General features: G+C 38.5%; 1 protein-coding gene across 8 annotated transcripts in view; it reads left to right on the plus strand.

Moving 5' to 3' along the window:
* The first annotated feature begins 12,895 nt into the window (after positions 1-12,895).
* LOC108028871 (putative serine/threonine-protein kinase STE20-like) overlaps positions 12,896-19,332 on the plus strand; it is a 202,768-nt gene continuing 196,331 nt past the window's right edge. For 3 of the 8 annotated variants that reach the window (XR_006367986.2, XR_007765011.1, XR_007765012.1), the window contains exon 1: positions 12,898-13,240. Coding sequence is in view for 2 of the 8 variants with exons in the window: in XM_044092641.2 (XP_043948576.1) it covers positions 12,937-13,240 (304 nt within the window). In the remaining 6 variants the exon portion in view is untranslated. Of the gene's footprint in view, positions 13,241-13,367; positions 13,568-13,627; positions 13,647-19,332 lie in introns of those variants that run through there. The other 5 variants (XR_006367984.2, XR_006367983.2, XM_044092641.2 and 2 more) reach the window with 4 other exon arrangements.

The following is a 19,332-nucleotide window of genomic DNA, read 5'->3' on the forward strand; positions in this document are numbered from 1 at the left end:
AAGCTTAGAAAGGTATATGTTAACAAGAAAGGAAGTTAGTTCGGCAAGCCGAAGTTTGTATACCCTTGCAGTTATAAAAAATAATCAATAATTTTATTAAATTGAATTCGAAATTCTTAAAAATATAAAAATTTATATTCCCAATATTATAAGATAATATGTCAAAACGCCCCAAAGCTATAATTTGTTTCAAATTATTTCCCACCAATTATCCGATCGTTCCTTTGACAGCTATATGATACTCGTATAGTCGTCATATTTTAATAAAATTTAATTCGAAATTCAGAACTAATTAAAAAATATTATATTATTATTATTATATTATTTCATATTTTCCGACTAATTTTCCGATCGTTCCTATGGCAGCTATATGACATAGTCGTCCGATTTTAATAAAATTTAATTCGAAATTCAAAACCAAATAAAAAATGTTATTTCCAAGCGTAAGTTAAAAAACACCGAATATATAATTTTTCAATATTATTTTACCACTAATTTTCCGATATAGTCGTCCAATTCTGATAAAATTCAATTCGAAATTCAGAACTAATTTAAAAATGTTATATCCAAGCTTAAATAGGTATATGTTAAAAAAACACTATAGATATAATTATTTTTTATTTTTTTCCCCGATAGTTCCTATGGGAATGATTCCGTCTTATATACTACCTGCAATAAAAAGAAGTCTTTTGGGAATGTTTCAGCCTGATAGCTTAAAAACTGAGAGACTAGTTTGCGTAGAAACGAACGGACAGGCGGACGGACAGACGGACATGACTAGATCGACTCGTCTAGTGATGCTGATCAAGAATATATATATATACTTCAGGGGTCAAAAACGTCTCCTTCACTGCGTTGCAAACTTTTTTTACCCCTCTGCAGGGGTATAAAAAGATAAACAAGTCGAAGCACTAATTAAGGATGGCGTAATAGAATCCCCAGTATCAGAATACAATAGCCCATTACTCTTAGTACTCAAAAAATCACTTCTTGGTTCGGAACAAAAACCATTGCGATTGTTTATTGCCTACCGACAAATAAATACAAAGTTAACCATGATTTACTTGATCAACTTGGTAGAGCATGCCCGGATTTTATGACCCGAATCCACCAGATTACTGTAAAAAAGGGCTACAAAGACATAATTTTATTTTTTATTATTTTTATTACCCTATGAAATAAAAAAAGGCCCTTAATTACATATGTGTGTAAGTTAAGACAAACAAACGGTCTGAGTTCGCTGACAGAATACGACACTGGCCAAATAGCTGAATAAGCATTTGACCCGATGTCGTTGCATAGCCGGCAACCACGACATATTTGCGTGGCCGCTATAAAACGATCTCGTAACCATAAGTTGCGGGATTGTCTTGTTTGATTTTATGTTTCAATTCTTACTCGATTTTGAACAGAGGCACTTCGTCCCTGTTAATAAATAATCATTAAAATAAAACCCCGCCTTTTAATTATAAGAAAAGTTTCTAAATTTCAGGCGTAAAAGTCATCGACTATTTTATTGATATAAATCAAATAAAATAATTAGCGCCCAACTAGTGGTAATGTTGATTACCCGCGCGTGTTTTAATATCGCGTTATAAAAAGAAGAAATCAACACCGTTGCTCGACCAGCCACGACATTAACAAAACGACAACTACAAACCAGTGACTGCTGCGCGGGAAGCCTACCCCATTATAATAACAACAAACCGGCGACTGCTGCGCGGGAACTATACCCTATACTATCCTATAAAATTTTCGTAACAAGTCATGTAAGTGGAGTTCCTTGTAACAAGGTTTTTTTATGTCTGCTAAGCAAATCAAACTAATCAAAAAGTTAAACTGCTTCATTAAATTTTGCAACTTGAAATTAAAAACATTTTAAGTAAGAACTGTGTTTATTTCTTTTTGCCACATTGTGTTTACAAAAAAAAAGTTTTAGCTTTGCATCATTCGTAATTCGACCCGTTGAATTTTTTGTTGTTTTTTTTACTCTCAGTCGCCTACTCATGAGTTTGATTGTTTTCTTTTCCGTACCCATTCAACGTTCGGGCCGATGAGCTCGCCATTTTCAAGCTACAGAACCCCTCAGCAACATTGCACCGATTCAGAGTCAGACTCTGATAGCCATACTAGAGTTCTTGGGAACAGAATTGTAAAGAGCAAACGTATTCTTGTTGCTTCTTCACCAAACATGGACCCAGAACAACTTAGAACAGTGATGGAGGCAGCGATTCGCAACGCTTTAGCTGAGCAAGCTGTCGACCACGACCGTGAGCAGCAATTCAGAAAATCAATGAGTTGTCCAACCAAGTGGCTACAGTTCAAATTACGCCCCCCGTAGTTGAAGAATACAAGGCCGTTGAGATCAGAAACGACATACGCTGTGACGAGCCACTGGATGCCGTCAAATGTCTGCAAAAGTTTGCAGGGGCCCAAGAGTCGTATGTTTCTTGGAGACAAGCGGCGCTAGCCGCCTACGAAATTTTCAAGCCACTTCACATACAGCGACAAGCGCCCAATGCATGTCATTGAACAGGAGCTTGCTACATTGAGGCAGGGCAACATGCAACTGCTTCAATATTATGATGAGGTAGAGAAAAAGCTCACACTGTTGATAAACAAAGTCAACATGAGTTATGAGTCAGTCCTAGCTTAGGGCTTACGTAACAAATTCCGCGACGATGCGTTGCGAGTTTTTGTTTCGGTGCTTGAACGCAACCTCACAGATGTACTTTTTGCTGCGAAACCTAAAGACCTACCTACGGCTTTACCCCTTGCTCAAGAAATTGAATCAAATCACGAAAAGTACGCTTTCGCGGCTAACTTCGCTAAAAGTTTAGAAGAAAAAGACCACAAAGCGGAACAGAAGACTCAAGGGAAAGACCCAAAATCAAACCCGAAGCAGTCCAAGTCCCCACACTTTAAGCAACCGCAGGGCAGCAAGCAAAATGACAAGGCACAAAGCAAGCCAAATAACTCAGACACGCCGAAGCCAATGGACATAGACCCATCCTCGTCCAAATTTCTGCAACTAACGGCGTTTTCAAGGCCAAGCCCCTCGGGTAATAACTACACCCAAAACCAGAAACGTTCCGCTTCTCCGCGCATGTCTGGACAAGGTCAGCGACAGAGAGTTGATCATATTACGCCAGACACATCACAGGCACAAACATTTCCCTCTTACAATGAGGCAGCCACGTCAGCCGTCAGCAATATAGACAGCGACGCAGATTCAGACCAAGATGCGGTCAATTTTTTAGGGGCGAGTCCCTGTCGATAAGCCATTCTCGATTTATTCAATCCATGGCTCAAACGAAATAACTAATAAATGCTTAATACAAATCTTCGGCGTAACCGCCCCATTTTTTTTAATAAACAACCTGTCGACATTCTATGGCATTATAGGTCATGACCTCCTAGCTCAAGCGGGAGTCGATTTGTGCTTAAAAGACAAGCAATTAAGGGTGGGCTCCAAATGCGAGACCATCCAATATCATAAATGCGTATGCGATAACCTCACGACGTCGTGCGTCAAAGCTAAATTCGCACAGATGCTAAAGTTCCGGGTCAATGCCTTTGCTGACCCAGACGATGCATTACCGTTCAACACTTCGGTTGTAGCAACCATACGAACGGAGGACGAGGAACCTATATATTCTACCCTTACCCTATGGGTGTGGCCGATTTCGTCGATTCAGAGGTAAAAAACCTCCTTAAAAACAAAATCATACAAAAATCCAAATCACCGTATAATAACCCAATTTGGGTTGTTGACAAAAAAGGTGTAGACGAAACGGGTAACAAGAAGAAGATTTCAGAAAACTGAACTCAAAAACCATTGCGGATAAATACCCAATGCCAAACATATCAATGATATTGGCGAACCTCGGACAAGCGAAATATTTCACGACACTAGACCTGAAGTCAGGCTACCACCAGATAACTCTGGCGGAACGTGATCGCGAGAAGACCTCGTTTTCTGTAAATGGAGGCAAGTACGGGAAGCATCTTCCAAAGAGCCATCGACGATGTGTTCCGTGAAGAAATTGGCAAGACATGCTACGTCTACGTAGATGACGTCATAATCTTCTCAAAAAACGAAAGCGATCATGTCAAACACGTTGACGTGATTTTGAAAAGGTTAAGTGAAGCAAACATGAGTGTTGCTAAAGAGAAATCTAAGTTTTTCAAAACAAGCGTAGAATACCTTGGTTTTATAGTCACCGATCAGGGAGCTAAGACTGACCCCGAGAAAGTAAGGGCCATCCAGCATTACCCTGAGCCAAAAAACCTGTACGAGGTTAGATCCTTCTTAGGTTTGGCCAGCTACTATAGGTGCTTTGTAAAAGACTTTGCTGCCATCGCAAAACCGGTGTCCGACATCTTAAAAGATGAAAACGGCACAGTCAGCAAGTACATATCAAAGAATATTCCTGTGTTTTTCAACGAAAAACAGAGCAACGCTTTTGAAAAACTGAAAAATATTCTGGCGTCGGAAGACGTCATGCTAATGTACCCTGATTACAAACAGCCATTCGATCTGACCACCGACGCCTAGGTATACGGTATTGGGGCAGTCCTATCACAGAATGGCCGTCCAGTCACAATGATTTCTAGAACTCTCAAAGACAGAGAGGCGAACTACGCTACTAACGAACGTGAACTCCTAGCCATTGCATGGGCCTTAGCAAAGCTTCGTCAATACATTTACGGAGCAAGAAAAATCAATATCTACACAGACCACCAACCTCTAACCTTTGCAGTTTCCGAGGGTAACCCCAATGCAAAGATAAAGCGTTGGAAAGCCCGGATCGACGAGACCGGCGCCCGATTATTCTACAAACCCGGGAAAGAAAATCACGTAGCTGATGCATTGTCACGGCAAAACCAATAAGCCAATAAATTGCTTTAGGACTCAGATCGTGATTGAGGAGGCAAGGTACCCTTTAACTAGGAGAGTCATATTGTTCCGAGAAAAAACTCGGCATACTCTTCATTTCGTTGACAGGGAATCTTTATTTAGGGAAATTAAGGTTGCAGTTGACCCCAAAGTGGTCAACGCGATCCATTGCGACCTCCACACCCTCGCCCAGATTCAAGATGAACTGGTTCGAACATTCCCAGCAACGAAATTCCCACATTGTAAGAAGATAGTCGCCGACATCTTCGACATCAATGAGAGAAGGGAAATCTTGACGGATGAACATAATCGCGCCCGCAGGGCTGCACAAGAGAACGTCAAGCAGGTCTTAACAGACTATTATTTCCCCAAAATGACAAAGAGATACATTGAATTGTAAGGTGTGTCGCAGAGTCAAATACGACAGACACCCAAAGAAACAGGTACTAGGCGAAACGCCAATCCCTTCACATACGGGGGAGATGTTACACATAGACATATTTTCCACTGATAAGAAATTCTTCCTCACTTGCGTCGACAAGTACTCCAAGTTCGCTGTAGTTCAGCCCATGCCGTCGAGAACCATTGAAGATCTGAAGCCAGCAATTCTTCAATTGATGAATTTCTTCCCAAAGGCTTAGACAATCTACTGTGACAATGAGCCCTCATTGAACTCACAGACAATCTCAACAATGCTGACCAACAGTTTTGGAGTCAACATTGCGAATGCTCCACCGTTGCAGAGTGTTTCGAATGGGTAGGTAGAGCGATTTCATAGTACCTTGCTAAAGCTTGCTAGGTGTCTTAAAATCGACAGGAAAATAAGTGACACAGTAGAAGTCATTTTGTTGGCGGCAACGGCAAAATAAGAAAGGCTCAAAACGCGCTAAGGAGCAGAGAGAATGCGTCGCGGCAGAATAGAGTCTTTGAATTTGGCGAGAAAGTATTAGTTAAGTCCAACAGAAGGCTGGCAAACAAGTTGACGCCATTGTGCGAAGAAAGAGCGGTAGAATCGGACCTGGGGACCACGGTCCTAATTAAGGGGAGGGTGGTTCATAAAGACAACATAAAATGACCCCCTTTCTTCTCCTTTTTTTTAGCCACTAGGCATTTATATTTTTTAAGCCACTAGGCACCTACTTTTTTGGCCACTAGGCACGCTAGTATTAGTTAGTAATAGTTTTGTCAGCCACTAGGCGCATTTATGTTTAGCCACCTTGGCATAAGTTTCTTTCAATCTTCCATTTGGTGGTGGGTAACCTCTCTAAGAAAAAAGAAAAAAAACTAAAGTAAATATAAAACACACATTTCACCCTACAGGTTTGAAATCATACTTGTCTTTTCTTTGTCGCTGGCTTCGGTGCACATCACCGACTACTCGCACGCCAGTTACATCCCCACCATAGATGGGCAAGTCCTGGTTTGGGAAGAGTATGCTTATGTAAAACATTCCGCGAACCTGTCGGAGTACGAACGAGTTGTAGAAGAGACAGTCAAGCTCATTGACGTTTTTCCACAGTCTCACATAAAGAAGCTCCTGGTCGTAGATACGGTGCATCTGCAGGACTTGCTAGAGGCCTTGGGTACGCACCAAAGGGTCGCGAGAAGCATAGACTTCCTAGGGTCCATACTAAAGGCTGTGGCAGGTACACCTGATGCAGGTGATTTAGAAAGGACTAGGTTCACAGAGATGCAACTGATAAATTCCAACAATAGACAAATAGAAAAAAATAGTAGAGCTCAGGACCAAATTAATAAACTACCCTCCACAGTCAACCAAATTTTAAAAGTAACTCAAACTTCACAAATCGACACAAGTCACCTGTATGAAACTTTGTTGGCTGGAAATAGAATGTTGTCGATGGAGTTGCAAAATTTAATGTTGGCTATTTCACTTGCGAAAGCTAACATAGTTAGCCCTAACATTTTAGATCACGCAGACTTCAAATCAATTTGGTTAGAGGAACCCACCAACACCCCGATAGGTGACCTAATGTCTGTCTCGTCCGTAAAAGTTCTTCAGTCCCCTGACTCATTGCACTTTATTATTAAATTCCCCAAAGTCATATTTATTGCGAGATTCAGCCTAGCGACCTGGAGGCGATCACCGAGGTAGACGAGGCGATTATCATAGTCAACGATAATCCAGCAATGATTCAAGTCGACAACGGTACCGAGATCAGAGTGCTGGGCACGCACCTCATCACCTTAAAAGACGGAGCCAGAATCAGCGGGACACTATTCGTCAACCACAACAACGCCCAGAGTAGAGTCCCTGGGATCGTCAACTTCCCTTCACCGCCAGCCAAGATATTCTGAGCCTCCCGTTCCTTCATCGATTAAATGAACGAAACCTGGAGGAGATCGTGAAATTCAAGGAAGAAGCCGGAACGCATCGCATCTACAACGTGGCGTTCTCCGTGGCGGCTGTATGTTGCGCGCCTGTCACCTGTCGGCGCATCATCACTGCGAGAAGGTCTACAAAGCGGCTGAGGGACGTCGTTGCGGAGATAGGGTCGGCCGAGGGCGGCCTTAACCTCGAGGGGGGGAGTAGTTAAGACAAACAAACGGTCTGAGTTCGCTGACCGAATACGACACTGGCCAAATAGCTGAATAAGCATTTGTCCGGATGTCGTTGCATAGCCGGCAACCACGACACATTTGCGTGGCCGCTATGAAACGATCTCGTAACCATAAGTTGCGGGATTGTCTTGTTTGATTTTATGGTTTAGTTCTTATTCGATTTTGAACAGAGGCACTTCGGCCCTGTTAATAAATAATCATTAAAATAAAACTCCGCCTTTTAATTATACGAAAAGTTTCTAAATTTCAGGCGTAAAAGTCATCGACTATTTTATTGATATAAATCAAATAACATAATTTGTATGTCGTCGGGCCAATTGTTTGTACTGTTCGAAGTGCATAACATTGTTTGAGTAGTATTAGGCAGTTCCGAAAATCATTGGATCAAAAATTTAAATAACCTCTTTGTCACATTTTTAGGTCATAAGTGCACAAATAAAGGCATAAAAAACGACACAATATTCAAATATCCTGTAGCATCGATGCAGAATAAGCAGGAAGATTTTTCGCTTCCTGAAACTGTTACAGACAAATTTCTCCCATTATTCAAGACTCACCTTTGCAAGACAAATGTATTTAATGTCAAGAAATTATTAAATAGCTTAATAACGCCTTAATTAAACATAAATTACAATATCCAGGCTTCAATAAACATTTTTGTATCACAGCAGATGTTAGTAAGCAAGCATGCGGAGCCGTCTTAACCAAATCACATGATGGTATAGACTTTCCAGTAGCACACGCCTCTCGAACGTTTACAAAAGGCGAAAGTAACATATCAACAGCCGAACAGGAAATAGCAGCAATACATTGGCTGTAAATTATTTGGGACCATATGTATTAAAATAGATCCTAAGCCGTTATCAAATTAATTTTAAATAAAAAATTAAAACGAAAAATCCAACTTCCAAATTAACAAGAAAGAGAATAGATTTAGAAGAATTTAGTAAAGTACCTTAACGAAAAGAGCAAATACCAGGTTTATTAAGAAAAAGCATCGAAGAATTTAAAGTCCATGACCGACAAATAATAATAGTCAGATTTCAAAATAGACAGAACAAAAACTTCGCTCTTACACAATCAAATTTAGATGTGTTAATATATACTGCGTTTATACGATGCCACTCTATCATTGCACGCTTTCAGCCGATTCGTGTGTGTATAAACGCCATTTCGTGAATACGACAACACACGAAAGTTGACTTTGAATTCAGCCTGAAAGCGTGAATTTGTGGTGCGCAACCAACTTAACGCTATGCAGACCAGGGGCAACGCTGTGCATAAAAGTGAAAATCACCATCGACCTTCTGTGCGACCACTCAGTAATTTTGAAAATTAATTTTCCGGTTCTTATTTGCCGATTGTAAATAAAGAATTTTAGTTTATCCATCGCATTGTGCGGTATGTTTACATTTTGTAAAAGTGTGACCAGACTAGAATACAAAATTTTACGCGTCTAGCATCTCTACTGAAAGCAAATCACGAAATTATATGTGTCGTATAAACAGGGTTTAATTCTATATCGCGCTTTTAAGAAATCGTGATTCCTATCGTATATACATAGTAATAGTGACATTGCACTAAACAATATCAAATTGTTCTCTTAAGGGAAGAAAAGATATATGCAAGAATAAATATTTGATTAAGATAAATTTTCCAATGTCTGGAAAAAAGCCGTTATTAAAAAAGCAGCCAATTAAAAATGAATAAAATACTAACAAACTTAATCCAGTGACTACAATAAATAAGGAAATATAGTCCAATATTAGGCGAATATGTACAACTAAAACAACAGTAAAAAAAGACAATATTATTGGAAAAAAAAGGCACGTGACGTTGAAACTAACGTAATGAAATGTCCTAAATGCCAAAAAACCAAAACTACCAAACAAACAAAAACTTGACAAAAAATAACAGTGTGTTTTTTCGTAGTCTTTTTAAATTTTGGATACCACAGCCAAGGTCAAATTTTTTATTCTTTGGGCTCTCATAAAAATTTCTCGCTTAACCCAATATTTTTTTTGGTATTTCCTTAGCTCATCTGATAACCGCGCTGAAAAGCAAACCCTACGAAAAGTGTAAGCCACATATTCGCCTCTCGCTGGTTTGCTCGTGTTTATCGTCGATGTGAGTACTAGGCTTAATATAAAAAGCAATAAAAATGGACAGGGGAACTGAATATGAGAATTCCATTATTCATGATTTATTTTAGAAATAGTAGAAAGAAGTCACAGCTCATTTAACGAATACGTCAGATCGCACATCTTAATTGACAAAACAGATTGGGATGTTTGGCTTGAATATTTTACGAATTGTTTCAATAAAACACCCCCTGTGGCACATGATTATAGTCCATATAAATGAGTTTTCGGTGAAACTTCGAATTTTCCAAAAGAATATAATAGTTAAGATAAGGTGGAACCACTAAATAATGTTGAAGATTGCGCAAGAAATCTAAGTTTGGACTAGAAGAGGCATATAAAAGAGCCAGATTATTGTTATAGACAAATAAACAAAACAAAAACTTAACTATAATAAAAATAGCTTTAACCTTGAAATTAGGATATAACGTGGACTTTTAATATACAGATCGTCTTCGGTGTTTACGTTAACAAAATGTTAAAACATATATAAAAACAAGATTGGCAAGCCGAAGTTTGTATACCCTTGCAGTTATAAGAAATAATCAACTTTAGTTACACCGTGTGAAATTTTCAAGGATTGTTGCTGGCTTCAGTAATATAAAAAAAAATATTATTTCATTCTTTTTTTAGACCATTTTTTTGACATCTATATGGTAGAGTTATCCTATTTTTATTAAACTGATTGCGAAATTAATAATACTAATATGTCAAAAAGCCCAAAAGCTATAATTTTTTATACTATTTTACCACTAATTTTGTAATCGTTCCTATGACAGCTATATTTAATTTTTTCTATGGGAGCTATAAGAAATAGTTGTCCGATCCGGCTGGTTCCGACTTATATACTACATGCAATACAAAGAAGGAAGGAAAGTTTCAGCCCGATAGCTTTAAAACTGAGAGACTAGTTTGCGTAGAAACAGACGGACGGACATACTCGTCTAGTGACGCTGATCAAGAATATATATACTTTATGGGGAAACGGAAACGTCTCCTTCACTGCGTTGTAGACTTCTGACTGGAATCATCCCTCTGCAAGGGAAGATAAATACTGAAATTCTTCAAAGATTTGGATGTGCGGTATCATTTCCGTTCCCTTTATTATGGAAGAAATAGTAGCTGAAGAGGAATTTGCTGATTGAAGCAAACCCTTTGTGTGAATAGCTTAACCGACAATAGCAACAGTACATTTATTTGCCGCTGAATCCATTCCAGTGGCTAGCGTTTAAAAAGAAATTGGTTATGTTTAATTTTGCCTATTTTACTAAGAAACTGAAGACCCCTCATTTCAGCAACACTCAAACTCGCTTAAAATTGAATTGAATTCAAGCGGCTTCGTGCAGAGGTTAAAACTATCTATGGAGAACTTTCTTAAGTATTCCATCCGTAATTAGTTTATTTATTATGCTTTAAAAGTTCAGACTTTTTTATGGAGTTTTATACACTTGCATAACTTTATATAGATTTTGTATTATTATTTCATTGCTATTAGCAGATTGATCCGAGCAGCGTAGTGAAAACTTAATGGAGGCTGTTTTCAAGTTATAAACGCATTTCCTTCTCAAAAAAATGTATTGTTTTTTGTTATTATGAATATTTTAGTTGAATTTAGTTTGAAAATACTTAAATGAAAGCTTAATTTCTCCTAGAGAAGGATTTCTAAAATCTATATTATCTATTCGAAACTAATTTTTAAAATATTTTTTTTTTTAATTTATCGGAGCTTAAAAATTTATTTGATTAAATTGTTTGATTTCTTACATTTTTTCATATCTTATTTTTAAAGAAATGTATTATAAAATATCATCAATATTTTAAATTAAATATTTTCAAATTGATTATAATTTTTTTTTTCAAAAACCAATTATTATCGGTACGATTTTATTAAATAAGAAAGGAAGTTAACTTCGGTATAACTAATAATCAATATTAGTAACACCGTGTTCAATTTTTAATTGTTGCTGGCTTCAGTAATAATTAGTAAGTATTTTATTACATTTCCGATCGTTTTTTTTACAGCCATAAATTAGAGTTGTTCGATTATTATTATATTTAATAATACACTTTTAAAAATGCACAAAATGATATTTTTTAGGTATAAGATAAAATGTAAAAACGTTTGTTCCGATTATTCCTATGGGAGAAATAAGTATAACTTGTCCGATCCGTCTGGTTCCGGGGTCCTTTTTTTCTCTCCGTTATGTTTAGAAAGAAACCGAAAGAAGAAGAGTACTTGGTGCATTCTCTTTGAGTTATTAAAAGAGAAGCAGCGGCTGTTTGAACTGTGCGCAGCGACACATTAAAATTATTAATAAAAGTGATATTTTTAAAAAAAAATCAAGTCAGGTAAGGCCATCCGTAGGTTAAAGATGTGCGTTGATCCATGTTTAAAGAAAGTCCCTTTTAAAATTTTTTTATAGGTTTTATAAGATAACCCGTATAGGGTTTTACATAGTTTGAAAAGGTAAATATACAAGTGAAACACATGCCCTTATTTTTTCCAGGAACGTTGGCCAGGTATTCCGAACACCCGGACCAATCTTTAGGAAAAGCGATGAGAAAAATAAAAAAAAAATATCAAAAGATATAGAATAATATATAGTTTTAACTAATGATGAAATAAATGAAAAAAGAATCTACATATCGGAGGTAGTCAGGTATAACAGGGAAGAACGCTATAGTCGAGGGCCCCGACTATCAGATACCCGTTACTCAGCTTAAGGGAGCAAAAGGGAAATGGAGATATATAAGCAGCAAAGATGTTGTGTGAGCGGCAGACAGATTTAAGCATTTTAACCGTTTGTGGGCGGTAAAGTGTGCGTGGCACCCCACTAAAAAAAAACAAACTTGTGCTACGCAGAAAGTGCTGAAATCTGCATGACAAGCTCGGCAGTTCTAGCTTTTATAGTTTCCAAGATCTCAGCGTTCATACGGACAGACAGACGGCCGGACGGGCAGACGGACATGGCTAGATCGTCTCGGCTAGTCATCCCGATCAAGAATATATATAGTTTTTGGGGTCGGAAACGCTTCCTTTTACATGTTACATATTTTTCTACGAATCTTGTATACCCTTTTAATCTACGAGTAACGGGTATAAACATAGCTTGTTCCTTTAAAATAACGATAAAGTCGGAGGTTTATATCTGTAAAAAACCTCAGTTTTTCAGGACTGTGTTGAGTGAAAAAAAGGTATTATACGGAATCCGTCAAAAGGGGATGGTTGATTCTCTGTGGCAATCGGGTATAATAAGCATTGCCTGTGAATTTCAAAAATAAAAAAAATTTTATAAATACATTTTAAAAGCGATGTTCAGCAGCAATATACAACATTATAAACTGTTGCAAATATTAAAATATGGAAAATTTAGAACGGTTTACAAGGGATTTGATTTAAATAATACAAGTTTAGCTATTAAAAAAATTTCTCTGGACCGACCAACAGAGGAGCTTACAGCAATGTGCAATGAAGTTTCTACTATTCGTCGTTTCAAGCATAAAAATATTATTACAATCCTTCACTGCTTTTTGTATAATCAGCATGCATATCTGATGTACCCATATATGTGTTTTGGAAATTGTGAAATGCTGCTTCAAAAAGTGTATACCTCTGGTAAATTGATTGTGTTTATGTACAAAAGTAAATTCACATATTTTTAAGTACATACATACTGCATATGTATTTTCTATCGCATAACTTTTAGTTGATTACACTTAATAAGGCCCCCTTCAGTTCTGCACTCCCGTCGCGAAGACATGTCCGAGCGCAAAAAGCAGTTTTTTTTTTTTCTGTCTAAAACTGCTGTTGTCGACGTCAGCAGAGAGTTCTAAGCATTCTGTTTAATTTGTGAAAAGAGGATCAGCGGCTGTTTAAATTGTGCGCTGAGACACACTTAAATTTATAAAAAAAGTGATATTTAAAAAAAAAAAATCAAGTCAGGTAAATGCTTCCTTAAGTTAAAGTTGTTGTGCGTTGATCCACGTTTAAAGAACGTCCTGTTTGGATATGTTTTATACAGGTAGGTTGTAGGTTTTATAATATAACCCAAAAAATTCTGGTTCCGTTACCCGAAAGTGGCGTGATCCCTTAAAGGGTTTTAAACAGTTTAAAATACAAGAATACAAGTAAAATACATTTTTTTAAGCACATGCCCTTAATTTTTCTGGAGCATTGGACAGGGATTCCGAGGGCCCGGACCGAAAAGCAATGTTGAATATTAAAAACAAATTATTGAAAAAAAAAATAAATTGCAAATAATAATTGTAATTCTACAGAACATTAAATGGTACAACTATATAAAATATTGTGGAAAGTATTCCCATTCCGATGGGGATTTCCCTGGGACGTGTCGCTTGCAGGTGAAAACTCCCTGTAAAAATCGTGAATTTCCGATGGGATTTCGTGGGAAGCGACCCTCGCTGGAAAAACTCCCTTGAAAAAACGCGAATTTCCGATGGGATTTACCTGAGACGTTTCCCTTGCAGGTGAAACTCCCTGGAAAATCGCGAATTTCTGATGGGATTTCCCTGGTACGTGTTCCTTGCACGGGGCAGGCCATGGAAAAATGAGTATAAGGAACAGGGGAAATCCAAGGGGACTTCGAAAAAATTTTCACTTCGGAAAAAGCAGACATCCCATATACCCCTGAAAAACTTATTTTGGAACTGAAGGGACGCTACACATACGTGAGTGAGTATCGGATGGGCAGAACAAGCTGGATCAGACAACTTAATTTTAAACTCCCATGGGAATAATCAAAACCCTATTCTGAAAAAATCAAAAACATATTACAATGTAGGTATTTTAGTCAAAAAATTAAGTTATCTGCTATGGGAAATATCATTCTTTTATTTATTATTTTAGAACTTAGAATCAAATTTAAAACAAAAAAGGGAAGTTAACTTCGGCAAGCCTAAGTTTGTATGTATACCCTTGTAGTTATAAGAAATAATCAACTTTAGTAAATAATTTTTTCATATTATTTTCCCACTAATTTTCCGATTGTCCCTATGACAGCTATATGATATAGTCATCCTATTTTGATAAAATTTAATTCAAAATTCAGAAATAATTAAAAAATGTTATTTCCAAGCTAAGAAGGTTATATGTCAAAAAGCACCAAAGTCATAATTTGTTACATATTATTTTCCCACCAATTTTCCGATCGTTCCTATGACAGCTATATGATATAGTCTATCGATTCTGATAAAATTGAATTCAAAATTCAGAACTAAATAAAAAATGTTATTTTTCCAAGCTTAGAAGGGTATATGTTAAAAAATACCGAAGATATAATTTTCTCATGTTATTTTACCACTAATTTTCCGATCGTTACTATGGCAGCTATATAATATAGTCGTCCGATTTTGAAACCATTTAATTCGAAATTCAGAACTAACTAAAAAATGTTATTTCCTAGCTTAGAAGGTTATACGTTAAAAAACACCGATGGTATAATTTTTAAAATTTTTTTCCCGATAGTTCCTATGGGAGCTATAAGATATAGTTGTCCGATCCGGCTGGTTCCGACTTATATAGTTTGCGTAGAAACGGACGGAAAGACGGACGGTCATAGCTAGATCGACTCGTCTAGCGAAACTGATCAAGAATAGGTATACTTTATGGGGTTGGAAACGTCTCCTTCACTGCGTTGCAAACTTCTGATTGAATGAGATAGAATCTCACTATTTCTGTAGTTAGTTTTTAGTTTAAAAATCGAAAAGCTCTCAAATTACAGCGTTTCCACGGGTATTTTTGGCTTTTGAAGTTAGTTTCCTTCCTTTTTAAAAAATCAATTATTTAATGAGATTTCCAATTTCTTTTGAGGTTATACTTATACGAGTATATAAGGTTTGTTAATAAGTTAGGTTAGGTAGGTGAAGGTGGCGATTAGATAACCAATCCCCTCCACTTAGGCCACACTCGGCCCATTGGGCTCACGTAATCTCTGTGCAGTTGCTTTTCTGTAGCTCTTGGGTTATTGGTTTTCGCGAAACACTTTGTTCTTTTTAAAGACGTTTAAGGTTAGGCACTGGGCAGGAGCACAGGAGATATATTCGTTTATCTGCAAGCAGCTGCGTCAGTAGTCATGGTTGCTGAATCCCAGCCCGTGCTCGTGAGTCCCTAGAAGATAATGACCCGTGAGGGCCGTTAATGTGAGAATGTCCTACCCTTTTTTTTGTTTTTTTTTTCAAGTTTTAATTTGGCCACATTAGTCTGGAATTTACCCCAGTCTTGCCAGCTCGTCTGCTATGCGGTTGCCCTCAATATCACGGTGTTCAGACACCCAGAGTAAGTTGATTCTCAGATGAGTGGCCATCATTCAGAGATAGTTGTTGAGTTTGTTGTGTAGGAGTCGAGGGCCCTGAGGGCCGCTTGACTGTCTGAAAAGATAAAAATGTCTGGGTCGTGACTTTCTGATGTATCCAGGTGAAACATTGCTTCGTGGATGGCCATGACTTCCGCTTGGAAAACACTACTGTACTCTGGTAGAGTGAATGAGACTTTTATGTCTTGTTCGGGAAAGAAAACACCACAACCTGTTTGTGAGTTAAGCTTGGAGTCGTCAGGACCATTCTCTACGGGAACACCCTCTGATGGCCTTCTCCAGAAAAGAATTGTAACCTCGACCTTTACCCCCCCGACCTACTTGCTAAAAATTGGGCATCTGCAATAGCGTTGAGGCTCCGCAAAGAAGCGGTATAGACTACAGGCTCAACGGGTTACTTTAGTTTTCTAACAAATCAACCATACGACTCATTACAGACTACGTTCCACCCAAAGTCAACTTCGAAAGAAGGTACAGTATTCTCATTCGAGAGTTTGTACAGACTTGTACAACCTCCCAAAGCAATTCGAAAATGCCGTCAATATATAAATTGAATGATAAAGATATTCCCCCAGCGGATGTGAGCGTGATCGCATGCAGCCGTCCAGTTGAAGGGGATATCCAATTGCTGCCCTCAGGCTCGTGGGCGCAGGTCGACCTCGAGCGGTGGCGGTAACTAAGAAGCGGCCGGGTAGCTGGTTGCGGGTTTGTGGGCGTAGGGAAGTTGTTCTTCGCTGCGGTCACCGTTCCTCTTGGCTGACTGCCCACTGGTCATCTACTGTAGAATTAGGATGATTATGTTGGGAGAAAATTATTCCCCTTTTCCAGCTGGCCTAGAGACTCAGTCAGGATAAAAAAAGATAAGATTTCTAACGGCGGTTGCCGGAGTTCTTTTGTGCAGAACTTGTGTTCTTTATTCGCTGAATGACAAAACTGAACTGCGTACGGCTAACAAAAATTGGATATCATGCATGGGCATCCGGCCAGACGCTGTGTCACCAGTTTGGCCGGAGCGAGCTGTCGAACGATCGGTCATTGCCGGAGCTCGGTTAACTTAGTTAACTTATACACAGACGGCACTACGTTTGGTAAAAGCATTACAAGACGAAGTTTGTATACCCTTGCAGGTATATGAAATAATCAATGTTAGTAACACCATGTTACAATTTTGAGGATTGTTGCTAGATTCATTGATATTAAAAAAATGTAATAATTATTTCATTATTTTAATTTTTCTTACCGTTTCTTTGGCAGCTATTTTTATTAAATTTAATTCGAAATTCTTAAAAATACAAAAGTATATGATAATGTACACCGAAGCTATGATTTGTTTAGTCGTCGATTTTTGATTAAATTAAATTCAGAACTTATTAAAAATTGATACTTTCAAGCGTAGAAGGTAATATGTTAAAAAAAGTGTTAAAAGTTTTAAAACAAATTTTTTTTTGTTTTTTTTACGGGAGCTATATATATACTACAAGTATCTGCAAAAGAAAAAGGCTTTCGGGAAAGTTTTAGCCCTATAGCTTTAAAACTGAGAGACTAGTTTGCATAGAAACGGACGAACGGGCGGGCATGGCTAGATCGATTTCATCGCAGAGAGTTCGCGTTATTGTAGATTTATTGAACAAGTCAGTACACTTTTATGATTTTATTGGATACTTTTTCCCGAAGCACAATAAATAAACGTCTGCATGCAGATGATGGTGAAGCCACTTAATTATTTTTTGAAAAGATCATCAAGGAAAACTGCACCCCAAGTCTAAGGATCTTCCTAAGGGCGTTCAAAGTTTTGGACCTGGATACGCTTCTGTTATTAGCCGTTGAGTTCGAAGAAATCGAAAAGCAGCGGGGAGCGTTCGCACAGGAGAACAAGTTCTTGAAGACCAAGTCGGCATTACCAAAGCATGTCACATGCAGAAAATTCGAAGAGACAGGCAACCAGAAGACAAGAAAGAACTATTGTATCTTACGCATCGAGTGACTAGCGAAGGAAAATGCACGGATCCGGAAAAGACAACCATCGCCGAACTGAAACCACCATCAACAGTAAAGAACTCCGACAATACCTGGTCGTAGCATCATGGTATCAGCGATTTGTACAAGACGCAAAAATAGTCAAATCTGTCAACGATTTGATACGCAAGTGCGTATGGATACAGAAACAACAGACGGCATTCGAAAAGGTAAAGGAAAGACTTGTTGCAGAACCCTTAATGGCGTGTCGTGATCCTGACTGAGTCTCTAGGCCAGCTGGAAAAGGGGAATAGTTTTCTCCCAACATAATCATCCTAATTCTACAGTAGATGACCAGTGGGCAGTCAGCCAAGAGGAACGGTGACCGCAGCGAAGAACAACTTCCCTACGCCCACAAACCCGCAACCAGCTACCCGGCCGCTTCTTAGTTACCGCCACCGCTCGAGGTCGACCTGCGCCCACGAGCCTGAGGGCAGCAATTGGATATCCCCTTCAACTGGACGGCTGCATGCGATCACGCTCACATCCGCTGGGGGAATATCTTTATCATTCAATTTATATATTGACGGCATTTTCGAATTGCTTTGGGAGGTTGTACAAGTCTGTACAAACTCTCGAATGAGAATACTGTACCTTCTTTCGAAGTTGACTTTGGGTGGAACGTAGTCTGTAATGAGTCGTATGGTTGATTTGTTAGAAAACTAAAGTAACCCGTTGAGCCTGTAGTCTATACCGCTTCTTTGCGGAGCCTCAACGCTATTGCAGATGCCCAATTTTTAGCAAGTAGGTCGGGGGGGTAAAGGTCGAGGTTACAATTCTTTTCTGGAGAAGGCCATCAGAGGGTGTTCCCGTAGAGAATGGTCCTGACGACTCCAAGCTTAACTCACAAACAGGTTGTGGTGTTTTCTTTCCCGAACAAGACATAAAAGTCTCATTCACTCTACCAGAGTACAGTAGTGTTTTCCAAGCGGAAGTCATGGCCATCCACGAAGCAATGTTCCACCTGGATACATCAGAAAGTCACGACCCAGTAGTAGTTAGCTTAGAAAAGGACAGGCGTACATCGACTCGTCTTGTTATGCTGATCAGAAATATAAAAATATATATCAATATATCAAAGCTGGTACCTTCTTAAAATTGTTTCAATTTGCATCTGAAATGTTCAAATTTTTCATTCGTTTCTTAGGTCGAAGAAGATTTTCTGGCTAACTCAGTAGAATTGTGCGTTCGTTCCACCAAATTTATAGTCAACGTGATTGCCCGTAATATCAATTTCGAATCGGGAATAAAATTTAGCTAAAATGATGCTTCCCGCTCTGATCCTTCTTGTGTTCTCCTGCTCTCGGTGGCCTTCTCTTCGGCCTCCCGGCCCTTGCTCTGACCCGGCCGATCACGCCGG

Source organism: Drosophila biarmipes, unplaced genomic scaffold, assembly GCF_025231255.1.
Source record: "Drosophila biarmipes strain raj3 unplaced genomic scaffold, RU_DBia_V1.1 ptg000007l, whole genome shotgun sequence".
Classification (NCBI taxonomy): domain Eukaryota; kingdom Metazoa; phylum Arthropoda; class Insecta; order Diptera; family Drosophilidae; genus Drosophila; species Drosophila biarmipes.